The sequence below is a fragment of the Crocodylus siamensis genome, chromosome 1 (genome assembly GCF_052110815.1).
Source record: "Crocodylus siamensis isolate JL-2025a chromosome 1, ASM5211081v1, whole genome shotgun sequence".
Classification (NCBI taxonomy): domain Eukaryota; kingdom Metazoa; phylum Chordata; order Crocodylia; family Crocodylidae; genus Crocodylus; species Crocodylus siamensis.
In genome coordinates this window covers 85,247,672-85,262,174 of record NC_143395.1, presented here as the reverse complement: position 1 = coordinate 85,262,174, position 14,503 = coordinate 85,247,672, and the positions used below count along the sequence as shown (strand labels likewise).

Genomic DNA, 14,503 nt, shown 5'->3' with positions numbered 1-14,503 from the left:
GAAAGAGAAGGATTACTTAAATATAACTAGTTCTCAGCCTTCTTTATGCTGTTGCTGTACTTGTTGTATACTCTGTTCTCTTGTTTTGGATTTCTACATAACTTCACGAGTAAGTAGCGTGCTGTGAGAGTTATGACATACTGTGCTAGTTGGGAAGAAGTAATGGGAGTGGAGGTTTGGATGGAATTCCTTGCTGCAGTGTTGTGCTCTCACAAGACATTCCATGAACTGTCTCGGTGGATGGGGATAGTTCTGTAGCTCAATACCATCACATTTTAGGTGTGTGAATGGACAGAAATGACTCTAAGAATAACAGAGACTAATAAAGTGCCTTTCCTGTTATAGAACACAAGGCGAAGAAAGTTGTTCCTAGAAATGGAAGAGGTCTCTATGGCTTTGGCTGGTTGAAAGGCAAAGAAGAGCTTGGAGGGCCTTTCTTACCTCCCCTTGTTCATAGTGGGGAAAATATAGGGGCAGGTCTAGTTATCAGCAGTGTTTGCATAATATAAACACTACAAAGGGGATACTTGTTTGTGGAGATGGATGAAAATAAGCAGTTCTAAAATTGCTTTCTATGCTTGGCTGAGCACCTAGCAATTTTATGTGCCCTTCAGCCTCTTTACATTACATGAAAGTTAATTTGGAAGTTGCTTAAAAGTTTCACAATTTAGTTTTTGTATTAGAAGTGAGTTAGCATAGCTGAAACAGATTGCTGCTGAAAGGATGGCAAGGAAAAAAGGAGAAACTTAAAAAGCCAAGGACATTAACATGTATTTCAAGTATAGAAAAAATCTTCATAATAACTTCATTGGTATTTTCTTCCAGTTGCAAAGTGCTTTTTAGTGGGCAGAGAGGGTGTATATCAGAGATGGTTGTACCTGTAAAGTGTTACAGAATGCAAATTCCTGTAGCATAGGCTTATTTTTTTTAGGAGACTGAAGGAGCAGGGTGATTATTCTTTGCCCTCCATGATGAACTCAAGGCTTGAATCAATGTCACAGAAAGGCACAACTTCTGGTGGCTTTGGTCCACCAGGAGACCAAATATTTAAAATGACTCTCTGTGGATTCTTTCCAAATGATAAAGAGGTAAATTACATTGTGTTGTGGATCAGGCCTCCTGGGGTTTTTTTTCTTTTATCACTGCATTCTTTTAGACTATCTCTAGAGGGCAGTCTTCTACCACAGAACAAGCAGAATAGAGAAAATAACTTTATGTGGATTTTGGTTTTATTTTTTCCAGGTATTCCGGTAAATTATCAGGATGTAGCATCTATTGATCCAGAGTATGCCAAGAACTTGCAGTGGATTTTAGATAATGATATCAGTGATCTGGGTCTGGAACTGACTTTCTCAGTTGAGACTGATGTGTTTGGAGCAATGGAAGAAGTGCCACTGAAACCGGGGGGAGCAAGTATTCTTGTTACTCAGGAAAACAAAGTGAGTTTTATCCAAAATTTATTGGAAAAAAAAGTTAGACTGAAATATAAGCAACTAGAAGCATCAATTATATACAGTACTTAAAGCAAAGTATGGCCATAATTTCTAAAAGGTACCTGGCAAAATGATCCCCAGATTCAACCACTGCTGTGAGGAAAGTTCTTTAAGGAGCTCATAGATTCAGTGGTATTATTATTATTTTTTTTTAATCAAATGAAGATTTCTAAAAGTGACAGTATATAGTATGGCATATGATTAAGCTGTCCTGAAGAATACTAGCAAGAGAAAACAGCAAGCATTGCCACAAATGCAGATAATGCTGTGCAAGTTTTCCAAAACACACCAATTTCACTAAGTAATGGAATAATTAAGATATGTAAGTAGATGATATTTACAAGTGCAAAGCACCAGAAACCTCATTAGAAATCAAGATCTTTGTGCATGGGGGCCTTGCATTAGTACAGAAAAATATGGTATAAATTTATTTGCTAAGGGGAAAAGGAATAAGATTTTAAACAAAATGATTTAAGGCAGGGAATTGTTGAAACCTTAAATTGTTAACAGTCAAGACTGGAGCTTTTTTACATGTAGCATTTTGGTTTAATGTAATAGAATATGCCAGAGTTATAACTGGGATTACAAAAAACCCAAACAAATGTGTGTACTAGACTTTGTTTAAAAGTCTAAACAATAGACTTTGTTTTAGAACTATGTTAATTAACTGAAGCATATTTGCTCTAGTTTGACTTCAGTAGTGTACGGTATGTATACAATAGTAATTCAGCTTCTTGCTGGTGAAATACTAGGCTGTTATACTGGCAGATAGCCACTTGGTGTCATCATTTATTTTAAAATTTTCTTAGCTTGCCTTGAAGACTTTGTCTGTGAGTCTTCATATGCCTAATCCTCCTTTTTATTAAGGCAGAAATGTCATTCAAATAACTACCGTATATAATATAACCTTGATTCCCCTGCCATCTTGTACTGTTTATACTTGTTTTTTCATTTAATTTGTAGTGTTATAAGGGACTATGGAGTACAGGGCAATAGGGAATCAATCCAATGTCAGTTTTTACATTGGAGGGGAGCTACAATACTTGTTTCCAGTCTCTCAATGTTTCTTGTTTTGAAATAGATGTATGTTGCAATAATTTTTTTATTTGTGTTGCCATTAAAAAACTTACTGCTGAGACTCTATGGTGTTTCTTCAGTTTTCATGAAGTTAAAAATTTGCTAACATGTCAACTTTAACATTATTTAAATATTTATGTATATGTGTGTTCTTGGGTATATTACTAAGGAATTCAAGCTAAATCCTTCTCAGTTTGAACTCTTAAAGGAGACCTTATTAGTGACACAGGGTTACTAGGACATCTCCAAAGGTCAAAATTCTTGTTAGAAGTGTTGATGTACATTTCTGAATCACGTTTCCACACTAGCTCACCAACATGCCTCAGTTCTAATATGACAGGACCACATCTAGAGTTTTATATAGACTCAATTTCTATTTGGTCCTTAGCATTTTGGGGGTGATAATAAAATGACTAATTGGCAGCCTTTGAAGTATGAACTTTAATCCACTAGGAAGAAAAAGATTATCAAACCATGACTATCTAAAGAACAGCTTTTAGATTACTTTTTTTTATTAATGTTCAGGGGTAGAGACAGTTCAGTGATTGAGAAGTAAAAGTATATATCATGATGTGAGTTTTTGAAGATATCTGTGAACTATTAAACAAAAGTTATGTTAAGAAAATATTTAAAGTGTATAATTTAATAGCTCCAGTAGATTTAAAAATACCTTTTAAGAAAGGACTTTAAATACATGACTTTGGTTTTTTGCAGTAAAGTCTCTGCCCCAGTAGTTATAGAGAAACTTTTTAATTGAAGAACAAACTTCTGTCTAATAATTCATTGTACCTACTACATTTGTGGTAGGAGAAATTTTATCTTCTAAAATTTGCATTTTGTTGGGTGTACATGTAAAAAGGCAACATGCACAGCCAGTCCAACCAACTCAAAAGTCATGGAGAACAATGGGAAAAATCGCATGCTATTTTAGTCAAGCAGAAAAGCATTGCCAATTGGAAATGCCACCTAAGTATTTAAAACAAAGTTGGCTTGGGAACTAAAAGTAGGAAAGCTGGCTAGATTGTGTTGCATATGTAAATATAATTTGTAAACTCTTGGAGAATACCTAAGTGACTCTGCCTGTTTAGAGAAAAAAAGTATTTAAATTGAAAGTAAAACAGTAAATCTATTCCAACATGGAGGAAAGGCAGCAAGAAGACACAGCAGCCCTCCTGACTCTCCAGGGACCTAGCGGACCTCCTGCGGCTAAAAAGGAAAGCCTACAAAGGATGGAGGACAGGATTCACCTCCAAGGAGGATTATTCTGCACTGGTCCGGTCCTGTAGGGAGCAAACCAGGAAAGCCAAGGCTGCAGCTGAACTCCAACTAGCTTCAAGCATCAAGGACAACAAAAAGTCCTTCAGATATGTGGGGAGCGGGAGGAAAAGCAAGGGCAATGTTGGACCCCTGCTTAACCAGATGGGGCAACTGGCAACTGACACCCAGGAAAAAGCCAACCTATTAAATAGGTACTTTGCGTCAGTCTTTCATCAGTCCCATGGGACGCCCCTGCCTGCTATGGGACAGGGAGATCCGGGTGATGGGGATCCCCTCCCCTCCATAAATGCTGACCTCGTGAAGGAACTTCTTGAGAAGCTGGATACCTTCAAGTCAGCCGGCCCTGACAATCTGCACCCCAGGGTACTCAAGGAGCTGGTGAGCGTCATAGCCCAGCCTCTGGCATGGATCTTTGAAAACTCCTGGCGCTCTGGTGTAGTGCCCGAAGACTGGAAGAAGGCCAATGTGGTGCCGATCTTCAAGAAAGGGAGGAGAGTGGATCCAGCTAACTACAGGCCCATTAGCCTGACTTCTATCCTCGGGAAGATCTTAGAAAAGTTTATTAAGGAGGCCATCCCTGAGGGACTGGCCCAGGCTAACATCCTAAGGGACAGACAGCACGGGTTTGTTGCGGGTAGGTCTTGTTTGACCAATGTCATTTCCTTCTATGACCAGGTGACCTATCACCTGGACGAGGGAGAAGAGATTGATGTCATATATCTTGACTTCAAAAAAGCTTTTGATCTGGTATCCCATGATCACCTGTTGGCCAAACTGGTCAGTTGTGGCCTTGGCTCCACCATGATCCGCTGGCTGGGAAATTGGCTCCGTGTTTGGACCCAGAGGGTTGTGATTGATGGTAGTCACTCATCATGGTGCCCTGTGACCAGTGGGGTCCCTCAAGGCTCTGTCCTTGGACCCATACTGTTCAACATCTTCATTAACGATGTGGACATTGGAGTCAGGAGTGGACTGGCCAAGTTCACCAATGACACCAAACTTTGGGGCAAAGCATCCACACCAGAAGATAGGCGGGTGATCCAGGCTGACCTGGACAGGCTCAGCAAATGGGCGGACGAGAACCTCATGGTGTTTAACACCGAAACATGCAAGGTTCTCCACCTTGGGAGGAAAAACCTGCAGCATCCTTATAGGCTCGGCAGTGCTACGTTGGATAGCACTGCAGAAGAAAGAGACTTGGGGGTCATCATTGACCACAAGATGAACATGAGCCTGCAATGCGATGCTGCGGCTAGTAAAGCGACCAAAACGCTGGCTTGCATCCATAGATGCTTCTCGAGCAAGTCCCGGGATGTCATTCTCCCCTTGTACTCTGCCTTGGTGAGGTCGCAGCTGGAGTACTGCGCCCAGTTTTGGGCTCCACAATTCAAAAAGGATATGGAGAAGCTTGAGAGAGTCCAGAGGAGAGCCACGCGCATGATCAGAGGTCAGGAAAACAGATCTTACGATGATAGGCTGAGAGACATGGGACTCTTTAGCCTGGAAAAGCGTAGGCTCAGGGGTGATCTGATGGCCACCTATAAGTTTATCAGGGGTGACCACCAGGATCTGGGGGAACGTTTGTTCACTAGAGTGCCCCAAGGGTTGACTAGGTCGAATGGTCACAAACTCCTGCAAGATCGTTTCAGGCTGGACATAAGGAAGAATTTCTTTACTGTTCGAGCCCCCAAGGTCTAGAACAGTCTGCCAGCAGAGGTGGTTCAAGCACCTACATGGAACATCTTCAAGAGCAAATTGGATGCTTATCTTGCTGGGATCCTATGACCCCAGCTGGCTTCCTGCCCTTTGGGCAGGGGGCTGGACTCAATGATCTCCCGAGGTCCCTTCCAGCCCTGACGTCTATGAAATCTATGAAATGTTCCGCAAAAGATTTATAATGACACCTGCTCATAAACTAATGGAAGAAAAATGTCCCTTTATACTCAACTAGTACAGTTGGTGAATAGTTTGTGTGACACAAGATGCAAATGGGGTCTTTGGCCACCTGGCTTGAATTGCAATGTTGGATCTGTAGCGTGATAGTTAAATGGGCTATTGTTATAATTAAGGAGTTGAAACAGGAAAACATCTTTCATGCATTACAACTTTGCCATTAGCCTCAGCATTTTTTTCTTGTTACGTTTTTTGAATAGTTGTTACTTCTTATAACCTTAATTCAAAAACTACGGAAAGAACAGACTTTGACCATGAGCTATCATTAACATAGTCCAGGAGCTCAACTCTTCAGTGAAGTTTATCTCTGTCCCCCAGGAAATTTTCCCTTTTTAATTTTTTCTATTAAATATTTAGTGGGACTGCCATGCTATTTGACTCTAAACTTTTTTTCAAACAGCTTAGAATACAGCTGTCTTGCAAATGTAAACGTCATAACAAACATAGATTCTTGTCTTGCAGCAGGTGCAGTGTGAAATCAGGGAAGTCGTATTTTGAATTAGCAAGGTCATTTTTTTTATTTGATTTTTACATCAAAGCAAAAAGGTTTAATTTAGCCATATGTAAAGTTACCTATGTGTTGTTCATTCTCTTGTGCAATGTGGATGTAAATCTCTGTTTGTGGTAAGGCTGTTTGTTTTGCATGGTGTAGCTCAGGCTTCTGAGGGAGGGAGCATATGAATGTAGAGAGCTAAACTTCATTTCTAACTTTCCCTATGAAAGCCATCATATCTGAAATATATTGTGCTTTCCTTATTGTATTCCTGTCACTAGTCAAGGTACCTCTATAATCTATAGAGAGAGGTACCTATATTAGTCTGAAATTAGGCAGAAGGCAGGGCAGGGTGACACCTTATAAGCTAAGACTAGGTACAGATATTCAGAAAGCCATAGGTAGAATCTAAGTTATGTGATTTTTTTTTTTTTTTCTGTAAGCGGCATAGCTTAGCTCACAAGTGAACAGAAAACACATTTGCTCATTGATGATGGGGGCAAATCTTAGACCAGGTTCTGTCATTCTTTAAACCAGTCTGTGCGCTCTTCTGTTCTGTTATGGTACAGACTAGGGCTGTGCGAAACGGCTAGGTTTCATTTTGGTTTTGGATTCGGCTGTTCCGGAGGGACAGCGACTCATTTTGGTGTTTCAGATCACTGTTTCATTTCCATTTGGCTGAATCTGTTTCAGAGTTTTGGCGCTGAGTTGGCGTTTCGGATCAGCTGGGGAGAGGCAGGCACAGCCAAGTGACTGCAGGTTCTCCTGTGGCTCCTCTGGCTGTGCCTGCCTCTCCCAGGGCAGAGGGAGTCGTGGGAGAAGCCCCCATGGCTGCCTGGCCCCAGACTTCCAGCACTTAAAAACCCATACTTACTGGCTGTAGCAGCGGCAATCGGGGCCTCTGACGGCTCATGGCAGAGCCCCCCTGTGCAGTGGGGGGCAATAAGGATTGCCCCCCTGCCTGGCATCTGTGCAGCAGCTGCTCTATGGCATGAGTGCAGTGTAGATTGGCAGGGCGCTGCACGCTGTCTGGGAGCTGGGGCAGTTCTAGCAGTGAGCTGGAGCCTGACACTGCTCACCCCAAGTGGCCCCAGCTCCTAGACAGCGTGCAGCGTCCTGCCGAACAACACTGCACCCGCATTATGGGGCAGCTGCTGCACGGGTGCCAAGCGGTGGGAGTGATCCTTGGTGCTCCCTGCCGGGGGGGAGGGGAGGGCTCTGCCACAAGACCTCAGAGGCCCTGATCGCCGCTGCTATAGCCAGTGACTGGGGTTTTTTTTTAAGTGCCGGGAGGATGGTGCCAGGTGGGGGCTGGGGCTGGGGCTGGGGCTGGGCAGGGCAGGGCAGCTATGGGGGCTTCTCCCACAGCTCCCCTCTCCTGGGGAGAAGCAGGCACTGCTGTGGGAGAACCTGTAGCTGTCTGTTTGTCCCTGTCTCTCCCCAGTGAACCAAATCTTTTCTGAATCAATTCAGAGGCTTCAGATTTGATTCTGACCTTTTAATGGGTCTCCTGATCAGTTTTGATTTGGATATTCAGCCACCGAATCGGGCTGAATCTCCTCCGAATCAAATTGGCAACCAAAGCTTTTCGCAGCCCTAGTACAAGTCAGTTTTGTGTGCCAAGCTTCTCTTCTGTGTTCTACATATAAATTGGTTTCTGATCACTGATACTGGTAAAAGCGTGATATCTGGAACTGGCCTTACTTGTTCAGAGAGGGATGAACTTTTTTAGGTTACAGCTTGCTTCATCAGATGCTATGAAAGGAGTCTCAAGGGTACTAAATAGAAAGGAATTAAGTCATTTGAATAGAAAGGATATGGAAAGGCGGGTTGAAAGGAGGGGGTGTCTGGCTGCTGATGGGCAAAAGTGGATTGGAGAGAGAAACAATGCAATTAGCTTATTGAGGGACATAGGGGTTTTAAAAGCTAGCCCAGTTAATGGGGTAAGGATCTGGAGTCTCTGTTAAGAACACGTATAACAATCTAGTCTGTGGATGATTTCTTGTTTTGCAGTTTTGCTTCCAGGTTCGTTTTTCAAGTGTTGTTTAGTAACAACTACTCTGAGGTCAATGATGGAATGTCCAGGGAAGTTAGAGTTCTGCCACAGGCTTTTGTGTCTTTCTAGAGTTGATGTCAGATAGGTATCCATTCATTCCTTCATGTGGAGATTGCCTCATATGTCCAACAGGAGAGGGCCATTGTAAGCAGGTAGTGGCATATATCATGGTGGTAGAGGAGCAGGTGAGTGGACCCTGGATGCTATTATTAGTCATGTTTGATCCAGTCTCAGCAGCACTCTCTTCTCTCCATTTCCCTAAATTTTTGCATTTAAATGTGTTTATCTCTTTCTTTTTAGGACTCCAGTTCTCTACAAGTCTGTTCATAGCATCTGATGACAGGCTCATACCTCTCTGTATGAGTATTGTGATTATATTAAAAAAAAAAAAGGGGGGGGGGGGAAAAGGGAGGAAAAAACAGAGTCACTTCTTATACTGATACATAGTATGTACATTCTTATGTACAGGTTTCTTATTCTCTGTTAAGGTCTCTTTATTTTCTGTTATTCCAGGCTGTTAATGAAAGGTTTTCAGTTTTGCCATGTAGCAAGATTTTTATTTTATTTTTTTTAGAGTAGAGGTATCCATTCCAGTTGCTACAGTTACACTACTAAATACTTTTACTGTTTACCAATTTTGTATTAGAATTTGGGTCTCTAAAGTTTGAAGGCTTTTATAATACTAAACTCACTGTAATGATAATCACAAGCACCTTCTATTCTTGGAATAGGCTAAATTTAAATAAGTTTAAGCAGCTTACAACTTTCATAAAGGGGAAGTTAGATAATTGTTGTCTATTCCACATTTTCTGTTTGCATTTTTTTCATAGCACAGTTCAACTCTTTAGCCCTTACAAGCCATATTTCCTACTGGCTGAAGGTACACAACAGATCTTTTTTTGAGACTTTGGAAAGCATGGAATTTGATCTAAAGATCAAAGACAAAAGTAGTTCTGTTAGAAATATTAGGTTAAAGCTAATGTCTCTTGAAATCATTGTCTCCTCCCAAAACACAGAGATGTTAGCTGAAGATATTTCATAAACATAACTATTTCTTTTTGCTGTTATAAGCACTAGTAACACACGATATTGTTTTCTGGTTTCAGTGAATATGTCTCTTCCTGTGACTTTTTTTTTTTTTTCAAATTAGTGGAATCTTAAAACAAAAAAAAGCTTTAAACATAACCCCCACAAAACTTTAAACATAACCTAACTACATAGCATGAGATTGGAGAAGTAGAGGCACAAAGTTAATTGATTTGCTCCCAACCAGTGATTAGATAGGACACTGGGTATAGTATTAAAAAATGAGGTCTAATATGAATCAAAACCCATTGTCTTGAAGCGAAACAGTGACTGAGTTAATCTGTTCAGCATGTTAGCATGAAAGCACAACCTATCATTTCATAATTAGAAATCATGCATCATTGGGAGTCTAAAATGATTTAATATCCTTAGCTTTGAAGTAGTCTTGGCATAAGATCCAAGTTCTAAATTCGAAGGGTGTCAGCCTTGAGTAAAGAGAATGTGTTAGAATTTTGTAGTGGGCATAATGGTGAGATGGAGCACACTGGCACGTATGAGGCCAGTTTCATCTCGGCAACTTAATGCTAGGAGAGAGACTTTTCTGTCTCAGTTGGTAGCCTTTTTCGTTTCTGATTGGTCATGGGAATAAAATTTTGAATGATAGAAAAGAATGCGGTAAGACCTTTCTTCATTCACTATGTATCTTCTAAAGTGGACAAAGAACCTTCCACTTCAAAATTTCAAAGTATGTGGTACTGCATTTTAATGTTTAATCAAATATTGTAGTTTTTAAAACTTTTTTAAAGTTTTTCCTCCCATTTTTAAAAAGCAAGAAAAGGAAATTACATGCGAAGTTTCATTAGGGATGTTGAAGTTGTGTTTTTACTGACAGGTAAAAGGAAAAAATTAAGGTTTCATCCTTGGTCTTAATCATAACCCATGTTCTGACTGCCCTTTTTTGCTACTCCCCAAAACAGCTTCCAAAATATGCCTTTGTTAAACAAGTGGGGACAAAAAGGAAAATAGTTGAGCGCCCTGTGTGCTGGAGTAGGGCATAGACTTTATTTAGGTGAGGAAAGAATGCATTGAAGGCCTTAGTGAGAACTTACCTGGAATAATAATAATAATGAATTCAGGATTATGTGCATATATTTATACTATATAGTGTCTCATGTTGTAATCTCATAAACTTCTTCTATTTTAGGCAGAGTATGTCCAACTGGTTACTGAACTTCGAATGACAAGAGCTATTCAACCTCAGATAAATGCTTTTTTACAAGGTTTTCATATGTTCATACCACCTTCTCTTATACAACTTTTTGATGAATATGAACTGGTGAGTAGCAGTATGCGTGCATTATTTGTAACTGACAGCACTCAGCAATTGTTGTAGATCACTAATGTAATAATATAGAAGTAAAGGCTCCGTTCTGTGGAAGATAAATACTTGGTATCCATGACTTTGGTTTTTTTTTTTTAGATCTAGCCCCAGATGTACTACGTCTTGTGTTAAATTCAGGTGTGTGCGCTCAGGCACATAGGTCTATCTATGAACTGAATAGAGAAACGTCACCATTTGCACATAACTAGAATCATGAGTGGATCCAAGGAAAGGCATGTGTGATGGGGATGTGGGTACCCTCCATTCCCTTGGTAGTGCAGTAATGCCCTTATTGAATGCTAATACTGCATGTCACCCCTGCCCTTGGCTATGGCAGAACTCGGCAACAGGGGAAAAAGGGGCAGTGAAATCCCCTTGGATTTCAGAGCTGTGTCAGTACAGGTTCTGGCAGCACTCATGCTGATGAGTTGGTAAGTTCAGAGAGCTCACTGTGCATGTGCTGTACAGCTTTTCAGCGGAAGGGGGAAGCAGATGAAACAGCTGCGCTCTCCAACCATCCCTGGTGCAGCTTGTAAGGGGAAGGAGTACCAATTTTCTCCTCTTCTCTGCTTTCCTCCTCCACTTTCAATATGATGTTAACACAGTCCTACTCCCTACCAGACAGGTGGCAGTCCTGCATCCTTTAATTAGATGTTTCTATTGATGTGGAATCTACACTGAAATACCCTACTCTGCCTGGGCTTAGCTGCATAAGTCTGTGCCTTTTGAACTGCAGATGGACAGTGGGAGCAGGAGGAGTCCACTGCCTGCCAGTTAGAGCACTTGCCCAAAAAGTGCCAGCCTGGCAGTGGGGCCAGGTTACAAGCTGGTGTTGAGCGCAGTGGGGTGGGGAAAGCAGCCCTTCCCCACCCAGTGCCCCATGCTGCAGCCACTCGCAGCCTGCCTGGGACTGCCTGTGCCTGCTCCGGACAGCCCCGTGTGGTCTGTGAGCACCTGCAGCAGGGAGCACCGCCCATGGGGTGGGTAAGGGAAGGGAAGGAACCCAGGGAAAAGCTGAGCGTGGGGGGGAAGCGGCCCCTCCCCCACCCCACAGCCCAAGCGCCCGCGCTGCAGGTGCTCGCAGCCCACGTGGGGCAGTCCGGAGCAGACACAGGCAGCCCCATGCGGGCTGCAAGTAGCTGCAGCATGGGACACCAGGCGTGGGGTGGGGAGGGGCTGTTTCCCCCCACTGCGCTCCTTCTTTGCCCAGGGTCCCCTCTGCCCCCACTTACCTGAGCTTCCCATGCTGGGGTAGCCACATAGTCCCAGCCCAGAAACCCTGGCTGGGGGGTGGGGCCGGGCAGGCCTGCTGTTTTTGGAGCCTGCTGGGCTTCCCCTGGGTCCTGCTGCCCTTGGTTCGTGTCATTTTTGACAGGAACCAAGAGCACAGAAATATTAATTTTCTACATCTTTTTAGGGGCCCAGCAGGCCGGATAGAATGGTCTTGTGGGCCGGATCTGGCCCGTGGGCCGTATTTTGCCCACCCTGGCTTTAGTCTCATCAGCATGATGGGATTTTCACATTTTCCAGGTGCCAGGACAGTGCTACGCTTTTTTTTGGCTGAAGGTTCCTTCCATTATTCTTTGAAGATGGCCCACTGGCAGCCAAGGGTCCAAAATTCATGGGGCAAGAAGGGCAGCAAGCAGGGGAGAACCTGGTTCTGAAGTCCCTGTGAGTAGGGAGCCCTTGTGGAGTTCTGCTTTCTGCTTCCATGGCTACCTATCCTTTTGCATTAAAGTTACTGGATAAAATGCAAAACAGCACTGGGTTTGAACCCTGGAGTGAGAGAGAGCAAGTGTGCTTCGCATCTTTTGGTTTCTTTCCCCTGAGTTTTTTTTTTTTTTTCATGGTTTTTCTGTCTTCATGAGATATGGGTACTTGAGTAGGATTTTCAAAAGCCCCCAATTTCAAAAAGACATAGGCAAATAAGAACACAGGGATGTGTATGTTGGCTTTTTAGTGTACCTAGTAGTGTTGCAAAGCCCACTTGCTCTCATTCCAGGTTTCAGTCCTAGAACTAAGACATGTTAGCTTCCTTATTGTCACAGAGCATAGGCCAGTTAATATGTCTGAGACAGCTGAAGCATAGTACTTGAGGACATGTATAGTGCTGCTTTCAGGCATCTATATTGCTTCATTTATGAGATTTTGGCAGATACAAGTGGGGGCAAGTGTGCAAGACATGCTGCTTGGTGGCATTCCCAGGAATGGCAGTGAGACAATGTAGATGCTCTCTGTGTTGTTGAAAGTAAAAGATAAACAAGATGATATGGATCTATCTAAAAAAAAAATTGTGAAAATGGGTAATCTGACTCAACAAAACCCCTCTCTGGAGCAGAGTAGCTTAATAGAACACCTTATCATAAAACCAGAAAGCAGAGTAGAAGCTCTATAAAACACCCCTGCCCATTTACTTTTACTAGGAAGTCTGAACTTCAGACTCCACTTTTGTATATATATTTAAGTCAGTGATTCTCAGTCAGGGTGTCACAGCCCTTGGGACACTTGAGTTCCTTTTGAAGGTGCTGCAGGGTGCCACATAATGTTACCCCTATTAGGTGTGCAAACGTGATTCATAGGATAAACCCAGAGATTTCAAATGTGAATCCCTAGTTGGGATTTAAGTTCTTTGGAATAAAAGAACTGTTCTATTATTAGTCAAACAAAGAGTGAAAACTAAGAGCTGGCATTTTCCCAGGTGTGGTAGGGGTCTATAAAAAGTTTGAGAAACACTGACTGAAACTGCTTGATATATGCAGGTATAAGATGTATTAACTCTTAAAACATTTTTTTACTGGTGAAATGTAACATAGGAATGTGTTTTTTGCACGTCTTCTTCAAAGTACATTTCAGCACAAAAGGGTGGTGTCATAGGATAAAGAGCTGAGAAGCAACCCTGTATCTGTTATTTCTTTTCTTGCTTTTTGAGATTGTCCTGCAAGAACTATGTAAACTTGTAATTTAATCTCTTCTGTCAAACAGACTTGTCACATGTCCACTCTGTGGTTCCTATCCAGTAGTGTAAGTAGTAGTGCATAACCAGGGCTTAATCATAGAGTCATAGAAATAGGTTCAGAAGGGACCTTGAAGACCTACAAGTCTGATCCCCTGCCTGGGCAGGAGAAAAACTGGGCTCAAATGACTCCAGCCAGGTAGGCGTCAAGCCTCTTCTTAAGACGCCCAGGGTAGGAGCCAGCACCACTTCTCTTGGAAGTTGGTTCCAGATCCTAGTCACCCTGCAAGTGAAGTAGTTCTTACGGATGTCTAAGCTAAACCTACTGTCTAACAACTTGTGGCTATTATTCCTTGTTATGCCAGAGGGCGCTAGGAGAAACAAGGTCTCTCCCAAACCCTTCTGGTCCCCCCTAGTGAGTTTATAAATGGTCACCAGGTCCCCCCTCAGCCCTGTCTTGTGAAGGCTGAACAGGTTTAGGTCCCGCAGTCTCTCATTGAAGGGTCTGCCCTGTTGTCCCCGGATCATGTGGGTGGCCCTCCTCTGGACCCTCTGTGTTGTCCACATCCTTACTGACGTGGGGTGCAGAGAACTGGACAAAGTCCTCCAGCTGTGGCCTGAACAGTGTTGCGTAAAGGGGGAGGATCACCTCCTTGCCCTACTTGAGATGCACCTGTGGATGCGCAATGAGGTCTGGTTAGCCCTGCCAACCGTGACCTCGCATTGTTGGCCCATGTTCATCTTGGAGTCAGTGACTCCAAGATCCCTTTCTGCCTCCTTGCTCTCAGGAAGG

At 42.7% G+C, this 14,503-nt stretch overlaps 1 protein-coding gene across 2 annotated transcripts in view; it reads left to right on the top strand.

The window, feature by feature from the left end:
• HACE1 (HECT domain and ankyrin repeat containing E3 ubiquitin protein ligase 1) overlaps positions 1 to 14,503 on the top strand; it is an 86,950-nt gene that overhangs the window by 53,425 nt on the left and 19,022 nt on the right. For both annotated transcript variants that reach the window (XM_090037238.1, XM_090037244.1), the window contains exons 19-20: positions 1,243 to 1,439; positions 10,581 to 10,712. In XM_090037238.1, coding sequence (XP_089893364.1) covers positions 1,243 to 1,439; positions 10,581 to 10,712 — 329 coding nt within the window. The remainder of the gene's footprint in view (positions 1 to 1,242; positions 1,440 to 10,580; positions 10,713 to 14,503) is intronic.